The 25190-nt window shown below is 40.5% G+C and overlaps 1 protein-coding gene across 12 annotated transcripts; it reads right to left on the bottom strand.

The window, feature by feature from the left end:
* Nucleotides 1-1404: 1404 nt before the first annotated feature.
* On the bottom strand, nucleotides 1405-19776 carry PAPOLG (poly(A) polymerase gamma). 12 transcript variants are annotated; one of them, XM_072927380.1, is made up of 23 exons: nucleotides 19681-19776; nucleotides 16922-17080; nucleotides 16751-16817; nucleotides 16047-16128; nucleotides 15853-15962; nucleotides 15230-15283; nucleotides 14051-14162; nucleotides 13107-13196; nucleotides 12400-12538; nucleotides 12193-12265; nucleotides 11990-12110; nucleotides 11623-11707; nucleotides 11277-11330; nucleotides 9683-9802; nucleotides 9316-9425; nucleotides 7364-7485; nucleotides 7106-7275; nucleotides 6125-6213; nucleotides 5809-6047; nucleotides 5427-5498; nucleotides 4788-4841; nucleotides 3916-4029; nucleotides 1405-1659 (listed from the first exon to the last, which is right to left on the bottom strand). In XM_072927380.1, the coding sequence occupies exons 1-22, from the start codon at nucleotides 19695-19697 to the stop codon at nucleotides 3931-3933; spliced, it is 2238 nt and encodes a 745-aa protein (XP_072783481.1). In that variant the 5' UTR covers nucleotides 19698-19776; the 3' UTR covers nucleotides 1405-1659; nucleotides 3916-3930. The 12 variants fall into 12 exon arrangements, with proteins under 12 accessions (XP_072783481.1, XP_030124611.4, XP_012427751.5 ...); XM_030268751.4 differs by having other exon boundaries at nucleotides 3935-4029; XM_012572297.5 differs by lacking the exon at nucleotides 19681-19776 and adding an exon at nucleotides 19239-19432.
* Nucleotides 19777-25190: the final 5414 nt, after the last annotated feature.

Here is a 25190-nt window from a genome sequence, read left to right as displayed (position 1 = left end):
TACCCAGTTCAAATTCAGAAAGAGGGACTCAGGTGCAAGAGGGAAATAGGAATCATCAGAGAGAAAAGGAAAATAGGCAAGAGTCTGAGATCAGAAGAAATTAAAAGAAGATGAGGTGTGCATGAAAAACAAGGTTGGTAGAAGACAGTAGGAGGATTCAGACAAGTGTCTTCACAGGAAAGAGGAACTACCCAAAGATGAACAGTCCATATCAATTTCTTGAAGGTCAGGCAGCTGAGAGTTTAACAGACTGTATTTTCCAGAATAAGAGAAAAGTCAGTCCCCAGGCTACTCCTTTGTCAAGATCGTCCCATAATAACATCCAAGGTACAACAGCTCTGGGCCCGGCCCTCCAGGGTAGATGACGGTTGAAGAAACCCTCATCCATGGGACAGTCCACACTGACCAACACGATGTAGGCAGCAAAGTGTGCCCACCACCGCACCAGGCTGGACATCACCCCCGGGCACTCTGCTTAGTCCCGCAGTGCTCAGGGAAGGCAGGCACACATCAGGGGGGACACCGGGTGTCCCCGCAGGCCGGTGGCCGCGGTGGCAGCAGCGCAGCGCAGGAGTGACGCTCCGCGGTGGCCACACGCGGCACTGTCGCAGCACTCGCCGCCCTCGGACCACGCCCGCCCCCGCCGCGGGCTCCTGCCAGGAAAGCGCCCCGGGCGTGGGACGGGCACAGCTCCCCTGCGAGCCCGGGGAAAGGGCACGCAGCCTCCGCAGCCACCCGCGGCACGTGGAGGGAGGCAGAAGGCAGCAGCCGGCTGGGCTCGGGCATGAGCCTTGTGCCTACACTCCGACCATGGCTCTTCATTTACTGGAATAATGCACAGGATCACACTCTTTATAAGAAGTGTGATGAGGTAATTACAAAAATACAGCCAGGAGTTTTTGCTGGTCTTTTTAGGCTCAACAGCTTATGTCACTCAGCATTACATAAGAAAGGGTTAGTAAACCCCCTCTCTCCCACAACCAAGTTTAACCAATTTCAAGATATCTTTTCTCCTCTTAGCTTTTTCCTCCTTAAGGCAAAAAGTATTCTGTTACTTTCCCTCACTTTCTACAGGTAAATCAATTGCTACAGCCAATATGTAGGTGACTTCACATTAACTGCTTCGTTGCTTGTACCTAACGAGTAAAACCACAGATGTTAACTCCTGCAAGGGAACTTCTTGCACACAGTTACTGACCAGACACAATTTCAATGCAGAGCTGCTCCTCTTGGAAGAGATTGAGATGAGGGACCCATGCTCAAGCCAGACACCCAGCAATCAGCTAAGAAAGCAGAGAGAAAAGAACGTTTGGAGGAAGTCTGATACCAAAGAGCTTCCCTCACTGAGTCCTAACGGCGGACTAACTTCCCTTTCGATCACTTTAACAGAGGAGAACACCAAAGTTGAGTAAGTTTGAACTTTATTTACAAACAGCTGAATTCTAATCTGCAGAGTCCTGGGGCAGCATCCAACTTCTGCAGCATCCAGGGAAACTCCTGACAACACTGACGTCACTTAACATCACACTTGACATCCTTATTTGTCAAGACACATTAAGATAAGATGTGTAATTCACCACTGGATCAAGTCTGAGAAACTAGTAACCTAAATTCTTCCTCAGTGTTCTTCTCAAAACCCTGAACATTCTTCTTAAAACCCTAAGAGTGAGGAAGAAAATAAAAAAAAAATTTATGAAGAGCAATCAGAAGATAACCACAAGGCAAGAGTAAATAAAATTATCTGTGTAAAGATATATCCATTAGCTAGGTTACTTTAGTTTGAGAATAGTTGCATAGGTGCATGTGCTGACATAGAGCCTATGGGAAAATCAACCCTTAAATAGTCTTGGAACACTCATGTGGAAGAGTTTAAAAGCATGGGAATATTACAGCACTGTAATCTACTACAAAACACTTCCCATATTAGTTTTCCTGTTTATCTTATCACTGCCTTTAGCTTTAGTTCCTTCAGATTCATGATGGATTTGTATTTACACAGGTGCGGAAGTTGTATACCTACTGTAACTGGTACACAGAAGTGACAGTGTTTGAGTACCACTGTTTTAGAACAGGTCAGATAAAGGAGGCAACCGTTTTATAAACCCAAGGTGTAGTTCTGCTAAAAGGTACTTAAGTAATAGGGGCACTGTTTCTTAATTTTAACCTAAAGCAAAGCCTTGCAGTCTAAGTTTTGGGGGTTTTGGAAGGTGGAAGGAAGAACAAGGCCTCAAACCCACTAAGGTCAAATTCTAAGGGATAAATTGCACTTGAAACAAGCTGGAAACCAGAGAATGAGGGAAAAAAACAAGTAGAATGTGATAAATGTAGCCGTGCTTTCTCCACAGGTTTGGGATACTAGCAGCAGAGGGAATGATAAGGAGTTAAGACATGACAAGATAGATACCACCTCTTATTTCCTTACAGTCCTTCAGTTTTGTCACTAAGGTGGATACTTAAGATATTTAGAGCTCAGATTTGCTCCTTAAGACAAGCAACTAATTTTAAAACAATTCAGGGGTATCTCTGTCCACATATCAAACTGAGACTTCAGGTGAGTCATGCAGTTTGCAAACTGCACAATGCAGAGGGCTTTAAATCAAACCCCAGATGCACCAGAAGCAGGAAAGCAAAGCAGTGTTCCTAGTCTCCTCAGAGTTACTCTAGCACAGCAGTTTAGTGGTGGACTTGGCAGTGTTAGCTTTACAGCTGGTCTCTAACTTAAAGGGTTTTTCCAACCTAAATGATTCCATGACATTAAAATTCTGTAGAACTGTTTTTTTTTTCTGGCACTGCCTTCCTCCCATCTCTTTAGAGTTGGTTTAGGTGTTCAGATTTTTTTTAAGCAGATCCCATCTGCACTAAAAAAAAAAGAAAAGGAGACTAAAGATTTTAAATTTCACTTTGAAGATAGTTTTTTTACAGTACATGCAAAAATACTTTGGAAAAACAACTTACAAGTTCATTTATGAAACCACCAAATGATAAAGACATTACAATAGAGAAATAGCATAATACTTGTTTCATATAATCAAAATTTTCCCCCACCCCCCAAAACCCCTAATGCACTTAGCTGGGTAACCAGTGTTATCAGTTTACAGAACCAGACTCAAGACTATGACAGGTTTTCATGTAAGCATTTAGAACAGCTTTCTCCATGCAGCTTGCAGGTGGGCAGTAGTGTCAAGACAGCCTCAGCTGTTACAGTGTTTCAGTGCATCTTCACTGTGTGTTCAGAGTTGGGCTTTACTACCCAGTGACACAAAAACACCTCTCAAGTCTCATGCTGGAGCAATCTTGAGACAAAAAAACCTATCAGATAACACAGCATGGGACATGTCTATCTAATCTCCATACCTTGGTAGCATCCTCTGCTGCATTTCCTTCTATACTGAAATCACTTACGGGCCTCCATGGGAGGCAATACCTGTGTAATGCATGGCTGTGCAAGGCAGTGGGAAGCTGCGAGCCAAGGAAGCTGAGCGCCATTGTGAGAGAAGCACAGGAGTGTGTGTGCCAAATGGGAAAATAATTGGAGAGAAGAACAATGCATGCACATGAATTAGGCAAGCACAAAGGAATACAAGCACGTTCGTACACACTTGAAAACAGAATGTGGTTGCAGCAACTAATTAGCCATGGTGACATACATTCTAAATCCAAGGCATAGGACAGGTTGGTTTTTGTAGCTGTTTCAGCTGGTGACAATTTAGACTTTTTAAAAACTCCTAAAGGTAACTGTTACAAGCACATGCAAAGAGTAATTCAAAAGGAAGCAAGCATCTAACAGCAGTATAAAAATCAGAACATGATTTTAACTGGTCAGTTACAGTAGGGCCACAGTAACCTTCGACCTTTGTTAGTAACTACAACACACATTCAGAATAAGGACTGGCAACAAGTGATTATCCTCTTCACCTGAAGATCAACCACTTACCCATTAAGGGTAAGTTTGATGGATCTTTTAATAATACGAATGCTATTTGTTGGAACAGGAGATGAAGAATCTGGCAGCTCTTTACTGGAAAGCCTCTGTAACACACAAACAGAAGCCACAGGGAAAAATGAAAAAAGGAATTAATTAATTATTGAATGAATTTAAAATTCATTAATTCAGAAGTAGCAGCAAATAAACCCTTTCCTAGCTGAATATAACATTCTTTGTGTAACATCGTTTATGTACCAAACCTGTATGGCCAAAACCCATTTTCAGAGAAGCCTCTTTTTTAAACCACACCACTTATTTAATTACCACCAGAGAAAGAGCATTTTCCCTTCTGCACAATTCTTTTCTTGCATGAACTGAGACCAGTATATCCCTGATTGGGGGGAAATTAGCTGTGAGTTGCTCAACAGCACAGTAAAGGAAGATTTTTCTCAGATCCACGAATCAGGAAAACAGACTCTCTACTGTCTGGATCACTTCCAGTCTTACAGGTCTCAATTTCACAACATTCTACATGACACAGAGCAGTTAGTCATCTAGAGACTTCAAAGCTTCCAAGTCTCATCACAGAAATCAGTAAACAAATACTGATAACAGTATAAGAAAACCAAACCAGGACACAAACCCAGTGTCTGAGGGCAAGGAAACGTGGTTTTCTAAGTTCAAAACTTGGAAACTCTGGCTTTTGTGAAGGTCATTGTTCGGTTACTTAATTTGTTGGAAGCACAACAGGCAGAACCCTACTAATTTTCAAACCACCAAGTTTAATGGTACATAAATCTTTGTACACATAATGAAAATACTAGCTCTGCTTTACCTATGAATACAAATGCACAATAAATACCTGTGATCTTGATGTGATCACTGGAATCTGCATGGATTTTCCATCAAGGACACCCTAAAAAAGCCAGAAGGGATTTGTTAGGCAGTATTGCCAGGTTCTTGACTGAGAGACAGCAAGTTCTGGCAGCGAGGATACCTTGAAATCATACATGCATTAACAACCTCCACCCCATGGGGTGTGGGTCTAAGTATCCTGAAGCCCTAAAACCACACAGACAGTGGTTCAGGTATTTCAACCCTCACCAATAAAATCTCATCCTGATTTGAGGGTGTGCCCTCAAGAGTTTATGCCTCAGTAACAAGCACCATGAATAGCAACGCTCTTTATCTTCCCTTTGAGAGGCCAAAGGATTTAGTCTTAACAGCAGTTTTAATTTACATCAATGAATCAAATAGTTTTAAAAAGAAAATTCAATATTATTTCAAACATGGATTAGACACTATCAAATCAACTAATAGTAACATTTAACATAGGTGATACAAGTGTAATATTTGGGGAATGAGGACTGAAATAAGCTAAACTAAAAAGTGTATTTTTGCTTCCTTCAGTAAACATGCAGAGAATTTATGTGAGACAGTCTAATCACTAAACTATTCAGCTTTTCAGTTAGTCCACTGAGTAAAATCACTTAAAAATTACATTTTTTGTAGCTCTCTTCCTCCCATCTTGAGGGTATCCACTTTCTGTGAAATCGGAGTCCCACACGTTTAGCTGGAGGAACAAAATACACAGACTCTAAATAATTGCTGTACTAAAATTTTCTTATTTGGCTACAGCTTCCAGTCAACACATTAAATGTATTAGGGGCCATTCTTAAAAGTTTCTATAAGTCCACCACAACCCCACGGGAATTTCAAGCCTCTGAAAAAGCCCTACTACCCAAACCTTGAAATCTGTACTTGGAATATTCAGTACTAGATTACAGTTATACAAAATTATTCTTTTTTAAGTGTCAAAACTTGTTCTACATCAGTAATTAATACTACTTTCAACCCTCCTTGGCCTAGTGCCCCCTTCTTGCCTTTTCTCCATCTATGGCTTTTTGGGGGCACTCTCCCGATGTAGTTGGACGAGATACTTTAGAGGATGGTGAATAATGCTGCTTAGTTGAAGCACTCTTAGGATCCGTGATTAGAGTCCCACTTAATTTATGCTGTCCTTGCACAAAACACGTTCTGAGTTGACAAACTGTGTTATATCCTGGAATGGTGCAACCAATTGGAGGTCCCGATGTTCTTAGTGCAACTGTAGCCTCCATTTCTGTAGGAGACACCTGGCTTTTAGAGTTTGGCCACGAAATTAAAAACTACATTCCACCTACCACTTCAAATACATACTTGGGTCAGTCACAGGAATGCAAAGTCCCTTAGACGTGGATGGCTCAGCTACACTGTTGGCACCACTACAACTCTGACATTCAACATTTCTATAAAAGTCAAACACTAGAGTTATAAAATGCTAGTTTGTAAGATACTGCATATGTCATTTCCAGAAAGTGCATACAAGACAAACATCGACCTCTTTAGCTCCTGTCAGAGCTCTATTAAACAAAAATCTCCCAGGCAACGTAGCACCAGACCATCATTTTGCTGAATTTCAGACTGCAGATTTAAACTCAAGCATTTTCTTTACTGAGTCTATGTGCTGATATATTTTCCCAGACTAGTCTACCCAGCACACTGTGCTGCCTTGAAACACTGTTCTGTTCTACCCAGATATCCACACTATTTTTTTTTTTCCATGCGACTCCTACAGTATCAAGCATTCTGAACAGAGCAGGTATCACACATTTGGGAGGACTGGGCAATTACTCTCAAGATTACACAGTCTTCCTGTGCTTAGGGATAAACAGACTTCCCAGGAAGTGACAGACTTTTTACTGCCCGAGTTCTCATACCACTCCACTAAGTCAGCAGCAGCTCTGGTGTTTCTGAGATCAAAATCAGTATGTCATTAGAACTTAATCTACTTGGCATTAACAGTACTTTTTTTAGAAAGAACAGTCACTTGCACATGAAACACCCCAGCTTCATGCTACCCACTAACTTGTGAAGATTTACATTCAAGACTAAATAATTTCCCTGGTGTCAAGTTCTCCATTCCTACATGTTCATGGATACTATTTAGTTTTTTTCAAGGATTCCTTTAACCTGGTCTCCTACCAATGCCCAATGGAGATTCCCGCTTTGTTCCTGAAGCTCTTAGAGCCCTCCATATGCTTATGATCCAAATGGATCCAAACAAGAAATCCTAGACTCATTTACAGTGTGAGTCAATTAAAAGCAGCTTCTCCACAGTTCCAAGGTTATGGCACTAACCTTTCTGCCTCTGCTGTAGAGATGTCCAACTTAGATATCTTATTTAATGAAGAGGAATTAGAGGGTGTTCTGAAATCTCTGTCTTTGGAACCATCCGAACAGCTTTCACCTAAAGAAGACCTTTTGCACTGAAGTCCACTATTATTTTGACTAATATCTGACACCCTTTGCTGAAACGACAGTTAAAAAAATAAAGTCTTCAAGTAACTATTAAAGCTTTTATTAAAAATTACCAGTGGCGCTGAATTTTTATTATACCTTCTTTCTTTTCTGTAAGGTTCCTGCTGGCAAAAAATAATGGAGTTGCTTTCTCTTCACGTAAGTTGCCTCAATCTTCATACCTTCCTTTAGGATGTTGAGGGCACTGGCCTGCCTGTAAACTGACATCAAAAACAGCACTGTTGCTTAGTGGGGATGTTTGCATTGGTGCTGGTCAGTTATATATGGTTTCTTTAGAGACATGTCTGCCCAGCCCAAGTGAAGAGTTCCCAGCTTAAGTCAACACAAAATGCTGCCTGAGCACTCTCAGTCATCACAAGAAGGTGACTGTGACCTGTGATGCCCATTTCACATTCACTACAGCCCAGCCACAACAGCTATTTGAGTTCAAATTTTCATTTTTAAATTTTATGTGTCTGAGGAAGCCAGACTGGATTTTAGGGACATCTGACTTAGACTCATTACAATTTAAACAGGTTTTTCTCAGGTGTCTGCAAACAGCCTTTTATGCAACTGCCAAATGCTATAGCAGCACGACAGTTGTTATAGAGTTAAGTCACTTTTAGATAAGCTTATCTAACTGGCCTATCACTGGAGCATAACTGGAAAGTCAGCTTACTGACACCCAGAGTGGGAATCAAAGCAAGGATATACAACTCAAACTTTCTACAGGAGACCAGAAGTGAAATAAAAGCACAGACATGAGCACACACACTAGTATGGACAGTTCCTTCAAATAACTTTCAAGAGTTTGTATGTAAAGGGGAAATAAAGTTCACTGAACAAAAGCCCTCCAAACTGAGCCTTCTATTCTTGAGCTCATTAGCTTGAAATTAATCTTTGCCCTCTAAAATTATTCTCTCAAAGTCAAGGTACATGCTAACAGCTCTCCAGCACAGAACTACAGGTCATCCCCACATGTGCCAAAAGATTTCCCACCTCTCAAGGAACAGCTTTTCTGTTCAATTCCCTCTGAATTCACACTCTACATCCAGCACATACCATAGGCTGTGCTTCACTAAAGTAAGAGCACACAGCCTTACTGACAATGTTTGTACACAGATATGCCATTAATTCTGGCCTCTCAGCAGCAGGTAAATCCCATTAACATAATTCACATTTGCCATTGAAATGTAGTGCCACTGGATGTAACATGCAAGTACAAATAACAGTGCAAGTCTGAGGAAATCACCCTGCCTGGCTTGTAACTCAGATGAGAGTTTTGATCATTTTTCTGTGCTTTTCTCATATTCCAAGAGACCTAAGAAGAAAGTTGGGTTTTACTGCTTTTATTCAGGTCATCTGAGCAAAACAACATATAAGTCATGCTGGTGTTGTGGATAAACTCAAAAAATTTACAGGATTTCACTATTTAGAACTCTTTGTCCAAACACACTTGTCAATCAGAAGAATAGCTTGATTTTCTTATTATTCTAGCATTATCTAACAACACCTGCAATATTAATGTATTTCTACATCAATCCAAAGTATCAGGAGTTAACAGACTATGAACATGAAAATTTACATGCAAGACTGCATGTAATTACAATGAGACAGCCCAGCAACTTTCCCAGTTCTGGGATCATATTATACACAAACTGTCTTGGAAAAATACCGTCAACAACTCCTTACAGAACTTGACACAATCACTTCTCACTTCCAAAGTTCAGCAGCTGACTACTGTTTGACAAGTATAGCTACCCCAGCAAATGGGCATCTCTGGGCTTCACAACTGATTGTCCCCTACAAGGAATGCAGTTTTGTGAGGACTGATTTCACATATGGTACATAGTGTATGACTGTAACAAACTTTTGTTTTAAAATGGCCTAACTTTGATAAAGTGTCAAAACAATGTGTTTTTGAAGCTAATCTTTCATATGTTGCTATCTACAGGGATATCTAATAACTAAAGGAAGTACTTTGTGAAGCAACTTCCACTGGAATAAAAAGAATGACACTGTACAAGTCTAGAGCAAAAATAGAGCCTTACCTGTATCTGTGAATGACTGTATCCCATGTGTTAGATCAACGTTAGTCTTTACTGCACTCTCTGCTTTCTTAAACACAAGGCCAAGAAACCACATTGATACATAGGCATTCCTAAAAAGAGACAGATCATACATGAGTTGGGCAAAGATACCAGTCACTTGGATTCTAGTACATTTTAGTTGCTCAGTTTAGAGCCAGCTCAGACGTAATTTCTCAGAGCACTCCTCCCTGAACTGCTCCTTTCTTTAAAAAGATGTGATGTGCTCAGGACCCTGCCAGAAAAGTACTGAATCTCTCTCACCAATGAGCTAAGGGGAATGAAGATACAATTTGGCCAATGTGTATTTCAGAAAAGTAACAAAACTCACTGTTTATAGAGAACTTCATTGCCAGGGAAAGACTGTGGCTGCACATGTGCAATAGTTATAAACTCATTCCTTTCCAAGTTTCCAACCAGCACACGGATTTTAGACTTGACGAGGCCAATCCTAATAAAAACAAGAGGTATTTTATTAATTTTTAACTGTTTCCACCTCATCAGTTAGATGCCTTTTAGTAATACAGTGTTAACCAATCAATAACGACCAAGTTTCATACAGCTGAGCAGACACTAGATCTTTATATCACATACACACACTGTAATTTGAAATGTTTCCTGTGACATTTGTGCTTTTGTTTCTAAAGACAGAGACAAGTAAGTTTTACATATACTCTGCACAGTTCAGATACAACACTCCCACCTGTAAACTATGATGAAAATAACAAGGAACAGTGGTTTTGAAAAGGCTCAAGCACAGTTGTTCAGTTACACCCAAGTAAAGATACAATGCTTCTTGCAGATTGATCAGTGAAAATGTAAAAATAGTTATTTTAATAAACAAATCATCTAGTCAACACCCCTCTCAAACTTCCCTAAGAATTGAATCATGACCACAAGGGTCATGGACCCTTTAATTTCAATAAAGTACTGGCATTTCATCCTTCTGCCTAAAACTGTTAACTTTAAAAGCAGTCAGAAATCTGTATGTTCTTCAAAAGCATCTTATGTTGATGAATAACAGAGATGTTAGCTATTTCCAAATGCACTCAAGAATTGGTGAACTGAACATTCCCTTATAATAGACTGAAGCAAGTTTATCTTCTGCGTATCATTTTCCCAAGCTGCAGAACTGGAAAATTCGCCTCTGTTTCTGTCACTGAAAAAAAAATCAGCTCTTACCACAGCCGGCATTTCCCTTGTCTTTATTGTGAGGTACAATAAGCTTTATTCACTCAAGAACATTTCACATTAAAAATTATTTGGCCCTCTGCTCATACACCTTGTTGCACACAACTGTGACTGATATCAAACTGCAGCTGGTAAGATTTTTAGGTGAATATTTTAGAAAGTTCAGATAAAAGGTATTACCTGTTAAAACTATTTTTAAACATTAAGCTATCTTTTAGAAATGGCACAAGAATTATTTGACTTAAGGCACAAGCCAAACTTTAAAATAAAAGTAAGGTGCCCTTACTCTGTTACAGAGAGGTGTTTTGCTTCCTTACTTGAGCAAAGCAAGCAAAGTACTAATTTCTTAACAAAGAAACCCACTAGAAAGTCAATAAACACACATTACAGTGCCTTAATTCCTCACCATTTTTCCTCACTTCAAAATGACTCAGCACATTCACATCGGTTAAATAAGTAATTATTGGCAAATCTCCTTTCATTGAAGAAAAATAGGTTTGGAATAGGCTGACTACACAGCAGTGCAATCTAGTCCTTAAATATTACAGTAAAACTCTTTATGAAAACAAGCGTAAGGCTCCAGAACAGTGGTCTTCAAAGCAGGGAGGGAAGGGGCTGTATTCCATGCCTAGTTGCATAGTTACAGACTTTGTTAATATAATTAACAAAAATATGGTACAACATTGAATTGAGTTTCAGTTTTGCATTGGACCCACATTTAAAGCAGCACTTACCAGTTTAAATGATGCTCTTCTGTAAAGGCACTGGCGGTCAGCACAATGTAATGTCTAGAAGAAGAAAGGCAAATGAATACACTAGCTTAAGATTTTATTCTACATTCTAAACATCAGATGATTTTTTTTTCTTGGTAGGAAAAATGCTGTGAGTGGCATAAGACAGCTTTTTCTATCTTACGTATGCTTATATGTACCAAAATTTATATAACTAATTCCAGTTTCTTTAGAAAGCTCTGAACTGAAACACATCAATACAATTTTCTATTTAGACCCCAAGTTAAAACTCATCATGCTAACCACTAAGTAAATAACTTCAAGTTCAGACAATAGATTTCATACATACTTGTACTTCTGAAAGAAGTTCAGTGGTTCAAAGAGCTTTGACCAGTCTGATTTTCCTTTGAGAATCTCATCTGTAACTTCAAGACCTACAAATATAGTTGAAAATCTTATCAATATTTTTTAATGATTACCATGACAAACTTTAGAAGACTGTAACAGTAACTGACAGAAGAAAAAAAGCAGGAATTCCCCTGACAAAATGCAGATCCCACAACTGCTTATTGGAAAACTGGTCACTTATTGCCTGCAATGGGCATATTTCCCAGAGAAATCTTAAACCTAGAACACCTCAGTGAGCAAAACTAGTTCAGATAACATGGTTTCATAAAGCAAGAAAAACACTTTAATAAGCACAGAATGTACTTTACCACGTTGGAACTCCTCTACCATGACTGCTCGTGTTGACACAGACACATTGTAGGTGGAGTTCTGCTGTGGATAGGCTGGGGTGATGATGGGCATTACATGGTACCGGTCTGATGGGTTCACCTACAAGGTAACAACAGCTCTGTTTACCACCAGTTTAGGTCAGGACAAAGTTTTAATGCTTCTGATTTCAATGGCTACCTACCCTAGGGTCCCAGACTGGTAAATTAAGAAAGCTCTCTTCAAGTCGTTTCAGCAATACTGGCTTTGGCCAATCCCTATAGAAGAAAAAACAGAGCATCCATTTTAAGCTCTGCTCTGCAATTCAGGGCTGCATGGCATGTTGTCAATGTATATCTTTATATAAAGAACTACAAGTGTTACTTCTTTATGCAAATTAAACAGCTTTTACCATTTTGAAAAAATCAAGAAGAACTTGTTAATGAGAGTAGATGCCAAAGCATTTGGGTACAGTTGACATATTCTTGCTACCAGCATGGCCCAGGAGACTCCACCAAGAAATCCCATGATGTTGGAGTAAACACCACGCCCTGAAATGGATACCATGCAGTTAGTCTGTCGTCTTTCAAATCTGCACAATCTATAGAAAACTTAAAACGTTTCAGCCTCCATGATGTTTATCTTTGCAGTGCAGCAAGGCCAAATTGCTGGTCCTTACAGCGATGAGAAAAAGAATCAGTACAACACCACATCCCAAAATATTGCTACTGTGAAACTTACTTGTGCTGCTACACCTACTGCTTCACTTCAATTCCCCTTAAGACAAAGGTTCTGCCATTGTTCTACTACTTGCTCTAGGCATGTGGGCAAATGGGACTTATTCCTTTTACACGTAATTGAGAATTTTTATCATTTGTAGTCAAGTTCCTGATAAGCAATGCAGCAGTGTCTCATAAACATTCCCCTCTTCTCTGAACTCCATCTCCACTAAAAAAAAAACATGGAATTTACCACATGGACAGACCATGAATCTAAACTGAAAGGTTTTTAATATAACCACTGTCATTTAAACAGCAATCCAAAGCTGAGGTACAGCCAATAGCGAGCATGAGGTGCCCTCTGAAAGTTTTAAAGATCACAAACCACCCTGCCACTCACGTTTTGCCCACAGTTTAACTGCACGGAGCGTGAGCCGGAAGTTCTCCAGATTGGGCACCAGGCGCAGTATTTCATCTGTAACTCTGCTGCCTGCAAGACAAAAGGTGAAGCACAGGAGTTCCCAGTAACAGGCACAGGTCAGGTGCTCCTACATAGGATCAGCAGCTTACAGCTAATGGTTCAAGTCTAGGAAAACAGGTCTGGATTACCTGTTTTGTATTAAATTATTAATTGCACAAAACATTCAGCATCACTTTAGGTAACTGGTGCCCTCAACAGCTTTTTCACAGTTTAGACTACAACATTTAGATAAAGCCTCTCCCCAGGATGTTTTGACCATAAACTACAAAGCCCCACCTCAGCATGAAGAACTTTACATTGCAGGGTAGCAGAGCACTGGAATGGGTTACCACAGGAGGTCGTGAAATGTCTAGAGGGATTCAAAACTCACCTGGACACATTCCTGGGTCAGCTGCTCCAGGTGACTGTGCCTTAGCTGGGGGGTGGACTGGATGATCTCCAGAGGTCCCTTTCAACCCTAAATATTCTGTGATTCCAGAAGCTAGGTTTCTTTTGACAGCCAGTAACCATTAAACCAATTGGTGCTAAAAATTGAGCAAGTCGGACTTCAGGTATTTTAATTACTTTTTCTTTACGAACAACCTTATTTATCCTTCATACATTCTTATCAAGTGCCCTACTTAGTCATCTGAATTGCTGGGGCAAGCTGGAGCACTGCTACAAACCAATCAAACAAACATGAGACACAAGTCTATGTACACACACAACTCCTTTGAATATCTAAATTTAGGCCCACTAGTCGCCTCCTCAGAACTCAAGTACACTGGAAATCAGTTTCTGCATCTTGTACAGAAATGTGGGTTGTGTAATGTGCATTCTATGCCAATTTAAATGTCTTTACAAGGTGCGCAGGATATGCTCACCATTTAGGCTCCGTATGCATCTTATATCCAGGCTTTTGAGGCACGAATCATCCCTGAGATCGAGATCATCAGAAACTGTTGGCAAAGACAGCTTTGCAAACACGAGATCAATCTTCAAGAGAAAAAAGGTTCAAATGTGACTTACAATGCAGCACTGTTTGCAGTGAGGGACACTTGGTCATTCACGTGGTTAACATTTGTATTTAGAATTAGGGGAACACAGATAAATATTTATTTGCAAGAACACAAGAAAATTGCTCTAAGTTCCCTATTTGTTTTCAAAACCACCTTTTTTTTTAAGCTAGGGAAAGGAAGGGTTTTGTTTTTTTTTGAAAGCTGGAAAGATTATTCTAAACTTAGAATTCCTATTGAAAGGAGATTAAGGAGATTTTAAATTATACCATAAAATTAAGACTAATTAAAATCACCTCAACTATACTTCAACAAATGAGAAAGCATTTTCTTTTTGCTGTAAGGCCTTAAGCATCTGGTTTTTAGTATAACCTAAGGCAAGTAAATTATTCTGTGAATATCTGTACCAGATAAAGGCTACAAAGAGGTCCTTGAATAAGTGTCTTCATGATAGTAATACCAAGCAGCAACTTGCTTAGGTATTACAGCAAGTGAGTATTTATTCTCTACATGAAATGTATTCCAGATAGAAGGATTCCTGCAGCTGACAAACTGAGGTAGGAGTCCAGTGAGTAGTTTTACTTTTTATTTTCCATGTTGTTTGTCTCACAGGGACTTCATTTTTGATTTGCAGCAGAACATCAGGCGATTTGTGCAGGGAACTACAACAGAAACACCCCTTGCAGAAAGGGAGCTCTTGTCAGAGCTCAGGGGAGTCAGCAAGGACACTGCCTCTACTCCCACTCTGCACATCCTTGGGAGATAAACGCCACCCAAGAAGGCTACTGTAGTCTGCAGCATGGGTTTAAAAAAAGATGTCAGTCATGTTCCCATGCTTGCCAGGCTAGCTAGGGGCTTATTTTCCTAGAAGATCTTATTTTACTTCCTTCTTCTGGAATTAAGTTGTGATGTATTAATAACCAATATACCAATAACCTCATAAACAGCAGGATCACAAAACCCTGAAGAGGTTATCCTACTCCAAAGCAAGAAAAAAAATTCTCACTTAAAGGAGAAAAAAAACTAAATAAAAATTAAAATTCTTACCTCAATGCCATCAAACTCAAATTTGATAACAGGTACATATGCATCCTCAATGGCCTGTGAAGGAGAGGCTATCTCTAATAAGATATCCTTTTGCTACTTTAAAGTTTTTCCTATACTATGATAAGATACAGAATTTTTGCTGAATTACTCAGTACAAAGACTGAGTTCTTTCCAAACATAAAAAATCCTCATAACTCTCAGGCAGGATGGCACTATTATGGTACTAATACTAGATTCTATTAAAAGATCTTATTTAGGCAAGAGAGGCTGATCATGTGCTGTAACAAACAGTGCACAACAAACCATCAGTATCAGTGGCTGTAAGCCCTTCCTACATCCAAGGTGAAAATACAGCAAGGGACAACCTTGCTTTTTGATAAAGCTGACTCATTCCCAAAACCCAGGGAATGGCGAGGAAGCACAAAAACTCTTAGGTGAGGTAGTCACTGGGGAAAGGATCCAAGAGCTAGACAGCAACATTTTCATGCTGTATAAACCAGTATATTGGAAGGTACTCAAAACTGATTTAATTTTGGTTTGTAAGATATTCACTACAAATGCAAGTCTTTAACATGAATATTCTTACTGTAAAATTTACACAATTGAGCAGAGAGTTTACTCACTCTCAGGTTTTTTACTTCCTCTTGATTCTTCAGTTTTTCAAAGAATGACTGAAAAAAATCTGACCTTTCCACATGACTGGGAGCAACACAAAGGGCATCGATGTCCGAACCTGCAGAGAGATTCCATTTCTCCTGTTACTGTTGAAAGTCCCTTTCCAACATCACAACTATGAGCAAGCAACTGAAAGTACTACCTTTGGTGTGTACTCCAAGTCTGTAGGAGCCAAATGTAAATATTTTGCCACCAACTTGTTCTGTTATTGAAGGGGGAAGATTCTGTGGGTAGAAGTTTAAGATGGACATTATCCTCTGTTCAAGTTTAACTTGCATGAAAGTTATTTAGAAAAACTGTTTCAGCCTGTGTAAGTAATGTGTTCTCACTCCCTTACATTTTAGTTTACTAGGTTTTGATTCTGTTTTTCTGAAATAAGTTGAGCTTGCAAAAAAAGATTATAGGTGATGTAGCAGTACTTTTATTAATTCATACAAATTAAGACCTATTATTAGACTTCCCTGCAGCAGAGGCACATAAATTAACACAACCTAAGAGCAAAGGGCATGTCTAAAATCATAATTGCAAGCTACACTGAGAGCTGCAGGCTGTCTGGGGCAAGATTAGCGCTAATTTTACCATCATTCTCATCCACAATGCCTTGTTTTGGCTTTGTTAACAGCTACAAGTCAAATGATTGAGCCAATACAGGCATTTATTCAGTTTCCCAAAGACTGTGAGATCTTGATCTTGAGATATCTTTTACAACTTATTTCAGTGGCAGTTACTACAGCTCTACTTGATATTTAAGAAGTTAAAAGCTGAACTTAAGCACAGATCCCAGTAGCCTAGTCTTTAAATCAAAAGGCTTCAGCTGTTTTGACAAAAACAAAAAAAAATTCTTACCTTGCTTTCAGCAAGCTCCAAAATCCATTCTCTGACAAAGTTATTCAGTTTACCAAGAACAGTTGTCCTGTTAAGAAAACTCATGCTAAGTCTCTTAATAAAAACCAAAAAATAAACAAAAAAAAAAAAACCCAAAACCAAAGAGGTTAACAAATTTCAGTCCTGTTATACCTATGATAGAGTTCTTCTTGATCTTCAAACACCCCAAATGGCTTCATTGCTTCAATCAGTTTCTGAGTATGGATGTGGTCTTTATCACTAGGAGGAGCCAAGCTAATTGGGGAGGTAAGTCCATAGTGGCCTTGAGGCTGGTTCTGCTGCCTGGAAGTACTAAGAGAAAATGCAGGGATGAGTACATAAAAGAAGAAAACCTTACCAGCAAACACCCTTTAGCTTACACTTCACAAACCCATTTCTGCCCTTTTACCCAATGTTAAGGAGGAAAGAATCGTGCTTATCAGTTTTAGAACACTAGACCTCACACAGAAGTAACAACTACTTAAAAAAAAAAAAAAAAGGAATTAATGGATGTAAGAAACCATCCAAGATGCTGCCATCTTAACACAATTTATTTGCACTGCTCCAGCCCATCAGAACTAACTTCTGGGAAATGAAAAGGTTTGAAGCCCACCAAGGACAACCCTACAGAAAGCAGAAGTTTTGGACATCTCAGTTTCAACTTAAGGATATTCCAAACAGTTTCCTGCTAGCACCAAACAAGACAATTCAACTTCTTTCAATTAAATGTTTTTATTAGGTTTCTCCTGATCCAGGAAGGGCATTATAGTTGTTTGCAAAGGCATATAGGTCTGTTAAACAGAGCTGATGCAATAAATTTGGTGTATTACTATATAAACCCCTTGCTTTAGAAACCAGCCGAAACCAGGAGAGAGAAAGGAGTGGGACAGGAGGTAAGGATGGTGCTTAATGCATCTCTACAGAAACAACAGCACCAAAAGAGGGAGACACCCCAAAAAGTCTCATTGTGCTCATCAGGGTGCAGGCCCTAAGGCTCAAGGCTCAATTGTGCCATTATTTCAGCAGGATATTTTCCTTCTTCACATATGTACAGCTTCAAACACCAGCTGGGTTAGGCAAGAGATATTTATACCTGTTTAAGATACCAGACCCTATTCCGCCTGGAACAAGATTAGGAAATGTTCCAAGGCAAGCTTCACCACTTGATTTTCAAAAAGACAGGTTAATGCACAGCTCCTTATTTCTAATTGTTGCCTCTACTCCCCCTCTTAAAGGGATTTCCTCTCTTTAAGTATCCTTATGCAATTACACACAGAGCTTCTAGTTACCTATGGGGTTTTTTCTGCCCCTTTCCTCTCTCCAAACCTGTTTTTCAAACTTTCTTCTCTGTGCTTTCCAGAAAGCGGTGGGGGACAGGTATTAGGACTGTAGTGCTATCCAATAGTGTCCCCAGTCAGAAGATCTGTTTAGTTACAAGCCTAACTAGGCCTTGACCTAATTTACCTTGTTTATAGACATTGACAATTTCCACTTCATAAATAAAAAATATTCATAATGAATATTTTCCTTCCTATGATATCATTTTCATAACAAATACAGGAGGAAGGCCTGTACTTAATTGCTGTGCATTACAACTAAATTAAAACACCTACAGCAGCAACTGCTTCCATGTTTTATGCATTGCTTGCATTGTATGACTTGCACTTCATAACATTTGCACAAAACAAGAACAGGATTTAGGTTACAACAGCATTTAAGATGTTTCCAAGGTACAAAAAGGCACCACCTGCCTTTCATTGCCTCATTCTGCTTACAGATAATATAACTGGAGATTGACGTAAAGCGAACTATCAATTAGATAAGCCTAGATCAGCATCAAATATGTCTACTATTAATTAAATATTATTCATATAAAATTCCTCTAGTCAACAGGAGATATTTTTCTGTTGCTTACACATATTACTGATAGTTCGATCTCACAAGAGGTGAGGGAAACAGCACCTGGAAAGTTTCACAGTGAAACTTTAAATAATTTGTTGCCCTTTTAGAATAAGCAATAAATGAAGTCCTACTTTGCTCTCTCAAGCATATAAGCACATAATGAAGAGATCTTATGGATGCTAACACACATGGCACACTACCTATTGACCCAACAACCTTCTGTTTAAACAAGAATCCTGTTGCACTTCAGTATTTTGCCAAATTTTGTTACAACCTGTGCACCACAGCAAAAACCTTCAATGCGTGTCTGTTCTGGTAAGTCACGCTTTTACACAAAAAGCAAACCTAAACCTATTTAGTCCGGGTTTTGCCCCTTATTTATAGCTTCCCAAAGCCGCAAGGTGCGTCTCCCCCACACACCATCTGTTGAAGGGTAAGTTCACACTGTGGCTCAGGGCGCTGCCTTCAGCCATCGGTGCGGGGCAGAACCACCAGAAACCAGCTCCTGAGCCACCAAAACCAACAGCAGGACCCAGGGAAAACAAGGAAGAAGGAAAATCCCCACCACCTGGGACCTTCAACGAAGGGAGCACAACTCCACCCTTCACCGCTGCCGCAGCAGCTCATGCTGCGCGGAGCCCGCGGGCGGCGGCTGCCGGCTCAAATCTCCCCGGCCCCGAGGCTCAGGCAGTCACTCCGCTCCTCAGCAGGGCTCCGCAGGACGCGCCGCCCCACACCAAGGCGCAGCCCCGTTACCGCCGTTCCTCGCCGGCCATTGCCGTTGCTTGGCGACGGCGGCGCCGCCACACGAGGTGAGACCCGGGCGAAGCAGCCCCGCCACCCGCACTCCACCATTTATTTCAACCGAGAATTCCCCCCCTCCGGCGAGGGCAGCTCCGGCCCCCGCGGCCCCCTCGCGGGGCGGCTCCGGCGGGTGTCCCCCCCGCCCGGCCCCGCTCCGGCGCTGTCCCCTCAGGGCAGGGCGGGAAGCGCCGCCGCCGCCGCCTCACCCGCGCGTCTCCTTCATGGCGCGCGCGCACAGCCCGCGCCACCGCCCGCGCTTCCCGCCCTTCTACACCACCGCCCCCTTCCCGGCGGCCCTCGCGCCGCCAGCTCGCGCCCCCCCCTCCCTCCCCCGGCGCCCCCTGGCGGCTGAGGAGGTGCCGTGCGTCCCCTCACGGCGGCCCCGCCAGCCCTTCGGGCCGCTGCCGGAGTGGCTGAGCACTTTTGGGGGAGGGTTTTCCTCCCCCGTGGACGTTATTCCTTCCCCGAGGAGGATATTCCTTCCCCGTGGCGCTGACAGACCCGCCGAGGCCAGGCTAGTCCCCGGCATGAGGCGGGTCCACATCGCACCCTCCCTCCCTCAGGACGTTCCCACTCCTGACATCCCCTTCCAGAAAGGAGGGGTATAAAAGAACAGGAATCGCTCTCGAATTAGGCTCCTGACAGCCTCCTGACATCTCCTTCCAGAGAGGACGGGTGAAAAACACCCCCAGGAATCGCTCTTGTATTAGTTTATTCTCATCCAGTAAGTGCAAGCCCAGCATGCTTTGACTGCAGCTGGTATTGGGAGGATTTAACACACATTGCCAATGTCAGCAAATAGTACCCACCGCAACATCAGGACCATACATAATTATTGTAAAAACGCAGAGTGGTTTGGGTTGAAAGGTACCCTGAAGATCACCCATTTCCAGCTCCCGTGCCATGGCAGGGACACCTTCCACTGTCTACTTGCTCCAAGCCCCGTCCATCCTGGCCTTGCGCACTTCCAGGGATCCACGGGCAGCCACAGTCTGTCCTGTCCCAGTGCCTCACCACCCTTACAGGGAAGATTTTTTCCCCCAATATTTAATCAAAATGTACCCTCTTTCACTTGGACCCATTCCCCCTACTGTCACTACATGCTCTTGTAAATAGTCTTGCCTCATCTCTCCTCAAAGTCCTGTTCAGGCCAGTTATAATAATTTTGGACCAATGCATTGTATTACAAACGGGGTATTAAATCAGCCAAACTACCCTGAGAATATGGCATTTAGATGACAATTCCCCACTCACATCCAAGTCTGCAAGAAGTTAAAAAATCAAAAGCATAATGTTTCTGTAAAGTTGAATAGATCTTTGGAAAAAATTTTACTTCCTGCTGCCTTGATGTCTTGTTACATCACAGCCTTTCTCTGAGATTAGCACATGATTTCTGTACTTTTCTGGGTTGTCGTTAACATCTTTTTTGAGATAAAATATATATTATCTTGCAAGATGCTTTGAAGATACACAAACCTAACTTTTGTCCTGAAATTTTAATAAATTAACAAAACAAATGTACCTTTAGCAGGATTGTCTTACCTACCCTATCTCAAATAACTTACTGGGGAGTTGAACATTCTTCTAACTATTGAACATTTGCATGGTAGTGCTTGTGCTAAAATTTCAGTCTTTAATATGATTGATGCTTCTTCAAGGAATTATAGTGGTAAAGAAAAAAAAATCAAGCAAATTTATTGAGATCTTTTGTAGAACCTCTAGCCAAGAACTTTTTATTCTCAGAAATCCATTAGGTTATTCTTTAATATTTTATGGTTCTCACAACAATACTGTGATCCTACAACTAGGAAATCTTGTATACTGCTTTCTTTTCTTTTCTTTTCTTTTCTTTTCTTTTCTTTTCTTTTCTTTTCTTTTCTTTTCTTTTCTTTTCTTTTCTTTTCTTTTCTTTTCTTTTCTTTTCTTTTCTTTTCTTTTCTTTTCTTTTCTTTTCTTTTCTTTTCTTTTCTTTTCTTTTCTTTTCTTTTCTTTTCTTTTCTTTTCTTTTCTTTTCTTTTCTTTTCTTTTCTTTTCTTTTCTTTTCTTTTCTTTTCTTTTCTTTTCTTTTCTTTTCTTTTCTTTTCTTTTCTTTTCTTTTTCTCTCAGGTTCATACCAGCTACTGAGTGTGAGGAAAACACCTCAGTTTACAATGCAAATCACCCAAATGTAATTTTTTTAAACCCGAAACCTGTTTCTGCTGCATGCTGTAGTACCTCAATAGGAGCTGTGCTTGCCCACAGATGCGATGGGAGGTTTTTAATGGAGAAGTGATGCTTTCCTTTAAATCACCTGAAACATTTAGGAAAAAATTAGCAGCTTATCAAGCACGAAAATTTTTCTTCAAGTGCAACTCTAATGTTAAATGGAAGTGATGATTAATCAAGCTTAACCATCTTCAATGCTCTGCTAATAAAGAGAAAAGGCAGGAGGTGTTTGAGAAACAGAAAGTGTTGAAGTTGGAGCACAATAGTTACCTGGCCTCTTAGGGTGGCTAGAGCTTGGCTTTACATATAAAATTATTTTCTGGAAAAGGGCTGGTCCTGAGAAAAATAATTAAATAGGGTTCTTATTATTAGGGAGTTTATGAATTTTAATTTCCAGTGATACATGAGGTGACTGGATCAGCTCTTCTATGCGTTGCTTGGTTTTGTTTTGTTTTTTACAGAAAATAAGAGTCTCCTGTTGTCTGCCATTGATTTAGTCTAGCATTAGTTAGTTACTATCAGTTATTTGTTTGTGATTTATTCTGTATATTCTGCCCACATAACTTCTGCAATTTTATGTGTAGCAGTGATTAAACCATACTGTGTTTCAAAGTGTATAGAGTTTGAGGACAGGCTGTTTCAAGGTAGTGCTTTCCTCTGCTGGGTGTGTTAACTTTTGTGTAGAATCTGGGTTATAGAAATGGCTAAAAACAAATATCGTAGCTGGGGTTCTTTCTTGGTGAGTGTCTATGTCATGCATATAGCATTAGCTTGAGAGTGATGTGAAGTGTGTGTGGGGGGGGAGTTTGGATTTGTTTTAGTTTTTAAATTGCTGCTGTGTTGTCAAAGAGCCAATATCCTTCTCTGTAGTAAAAATGAGGTGATATCTGAGTACTTTCAATCTGTTCGAGGCTGTTACTGAATTATGGAGAGGTGCTTTATAAGCACCTAGGCTATGCATTTTCACGTGTCAGAGTCTGTATATATGATGTTAATCTAATCTGTGAAGTTAATGACATTAGTATGATGTGGTTTATAAAGCACTTGTGGGAGACCACATGTGTGATAGGCTTGTGAAGTTTGACAGCCTATTTATTCCTGGATAAAAGAAGTTATCTGTATATTCCTTATAATCTTGCTGTGATTGTTTCTTACCCCTTTTTCACTTGGGTCTATTCAGATGCCACCCTGTATTCCATAAAGATTTTGCTTGTAAGTGCCTGTCCCTTTTCAGTGGGAAGTGGCAACTTTGTCAATTTTCCCCTCTTTAAAAGCTGTTTTTCTCTATCCCAAGTGAGCTAATTGCCCATTACTATTTATTTGATGAAGTGCTTTGTGATTATCATATTTAAATGCCACAAAACTTTAACGATTAAAGATAAATGAGCCTAAACAGATTTTTTTAAAATGCAGCTCTGAAGGACTTTGGGAGTTATGCATTAAAAGTTATGTACCAGCTACTGCACCTGACTCTCTGCTTCAATGTGTGAAATATGACTGAGAGGGAGACTGCTGCAGAGAAGATATTTGTGTGGTATTAAAATATTGTCCACATCACAGAAATTTATCCGAAAAAAAATCGTTTATTCAAATTTTGTGTTTGTGCAGAGGATCTTATCTGTATAATGTGTTATATTTCACTAGAGAGATTATTTCAGCAATAATCTGTATATATACATTTGGGCTCTGATGAATATCAGCTAAAATATAGAATTCAATTCTGGAAAGCTGCATTTTGTAATAAATGTTTCCAAGATTCACTAATCTATCACGTGAAAGATCCATGTTGAGAGATAACACTGGAACAGCAGAAAGTGGGGTTACTGAAGACAGATCTTGGATGGATTTAAATAAGTGGTAGCTGAAGGATTTGAGTACTTTGTTGTGGATTTTTTTTTCCTTTGTTTTTGAATTTCATCAATTTACCAAGGAGCTGTAATTCTGTAGAGTTGTAACCTTACATGCTGCTGAGAACTGTAAATGTATAAAACATTTTATATTTTAAGCCAGTCCTAGCTGCTGCTGAAACACCAAGCTTGCTTTGGAGGGCATCACTTTGGGACTGTACTGTTCCAGTGCTACTTGTCCTTCCTGGCTTTTCCTAATGGTTGTTAGCTCCTCATATGCGCCCTTCCCGGGGATTCCTCCCTTCACTGCAGGCACTTGGCAGGATTTCCACATGCCCCTGGCGATGAGCCGGCAAAATGGAATCTCTGCTTTGCTTTCCCAGGGAAGTTTTGAATGCTGGTGTCCTTGATGTGGAATTCCTAGCTCTCTTCCCTGTCCACCAGGAGCAGAAGGCTTCGCTGGACCTGCAGAGGCTCGCAGGGCAGGTGCAGTTGTCACCAGGAGATGGACGGGTCACTTGTCACTCCCCCCCTTTGGCTTCCAATTGAAGCAGAGATTAATGCCGGTGTTACCCCTTCTAAAACAGGTTAGTTAATGGGAGCTAACTGTGAGCTCACTGAAGCAGCACTAATCTCACTGAAGTGTCTGTCTTTGATCAGCTCATTCTCTCTCAGCAGGCCGAAAAACAGCCACAGGACAGGAGTGCTCGGTTTACAATCACGGTAATTTCGCTTTCGGTTTGTCTTTAGCTGTTGGAGACTAATGAATCAAAAGGGTGTTTAAATTTACAACCATTTCTCTTCTAATCACTTGGCAGTATTATTTCTGGCAGTTTTCTGCTTTGATTACCTGAGCCAGTCATCCAGAGGATGCTGCTGTTCTGCCATCTGATAGTGGGGTACAGCCTTAAATGTCTGGGAACTGATGATAGCAGAGGGTGTTCAGGATTTTTTCTTCTCTAGCTGTTTCCCAAGCTGTGTATTTGTTACAAGCAAGTCCAATCCACCATCTCCCTTTCTTCACTAATTTTTGCCCAAGAAACAGTATTTTTTTTATTCCGCCAGCATACATCAGTTGTGGCGACTGTGTGTTTGGGATAGCCATTTATGGGGAGCCCTTGGATGGGACCTGTGATGCCTAAGCATGAGCAAAGGGTCTGCTTAACAAGGTCTAAGGACAATAGCATTTGGATAAGCAGCTGGCATAGGGAATTGTAGGTTTCTTCAGTTTCTTAGGGTTTCACTCCTAGGGGAAACCCTCTGTGGTAAAGTGTTTGCATGCCCCATAGAGAACCTGGGTATTGTGGTTCTGTGAAGATTTAATTTGAGCTCTGGTACCCTCCAAAGCTATTATGTGCATAAAATTCCTTGCCCTTTCAGTTTTCCTTTAATGTGCTTCCATTTGGGGAGGAAAGTTGAGTGCAAAGTACACTTGCAATTTAAGATTACCCCCTTATAACAAGAACAGTGATCTCTGTTGGCTTCACCTGAAGAAGAAAAAAAATTGTATGTGGTAGGTATAGGTTCAGAAAATCTGGGTCAGAAATAGTTGCCAGGAAAGTGTTGCCCAAATTTAACAGGCTGTTGTACTTTTTTCTTCAGCACACTGCCTACATTTTGCAGATAATGTTTGTTTTACAGGGGTGCTGAATAGGTCTAACTTG

Source organism: Taeniopygia guttata, chromosome 3, assembly GCF_048771995.1.
Source record: "Taeniopygia guttata chromosome 3, bTaeGut7.mat, whole genome shotgun sequence".
NCBI lineage: Eukaryota > Metazoa > Chordata > Aves > Passeriformes > Estrildidae > Taeniopygia > Taeniopygia guttata.
The sequence above is the reverse complement of the archived record's forward strand: the minus strand, read 5'-3'. Positions and strand labels throughout refer to the sequence as shown.

What these genes read in the sequence shown, in the direction of transcription:
- PAPOLG (XM_030268750.4), bottom strand. Translation starts at nt 19,297, where the DNA reads ATGAGCTGCTGCGGCAGCGGTGAAGGGTGGAGTTGTGCTCCCTTCGTT. An exon ending in TACCAGTCTGGGACCCTAGG is followed by an intron (nt 12,111 to 12,192) that starts GTAGGTAGCCAT and finishes GTTACCTTGTAG; the next exon opens with GTGAACCCATCAGACCGGTA. An exon ending in AACTTCTTTCAGAAGTACAA is followed by an intron (nt 11,331 to 11,622) that starts GTATGTATGAAA and finishes TTCTTCTTCTAG; the next exon opens with ACATTACATTGTGCTGACCG.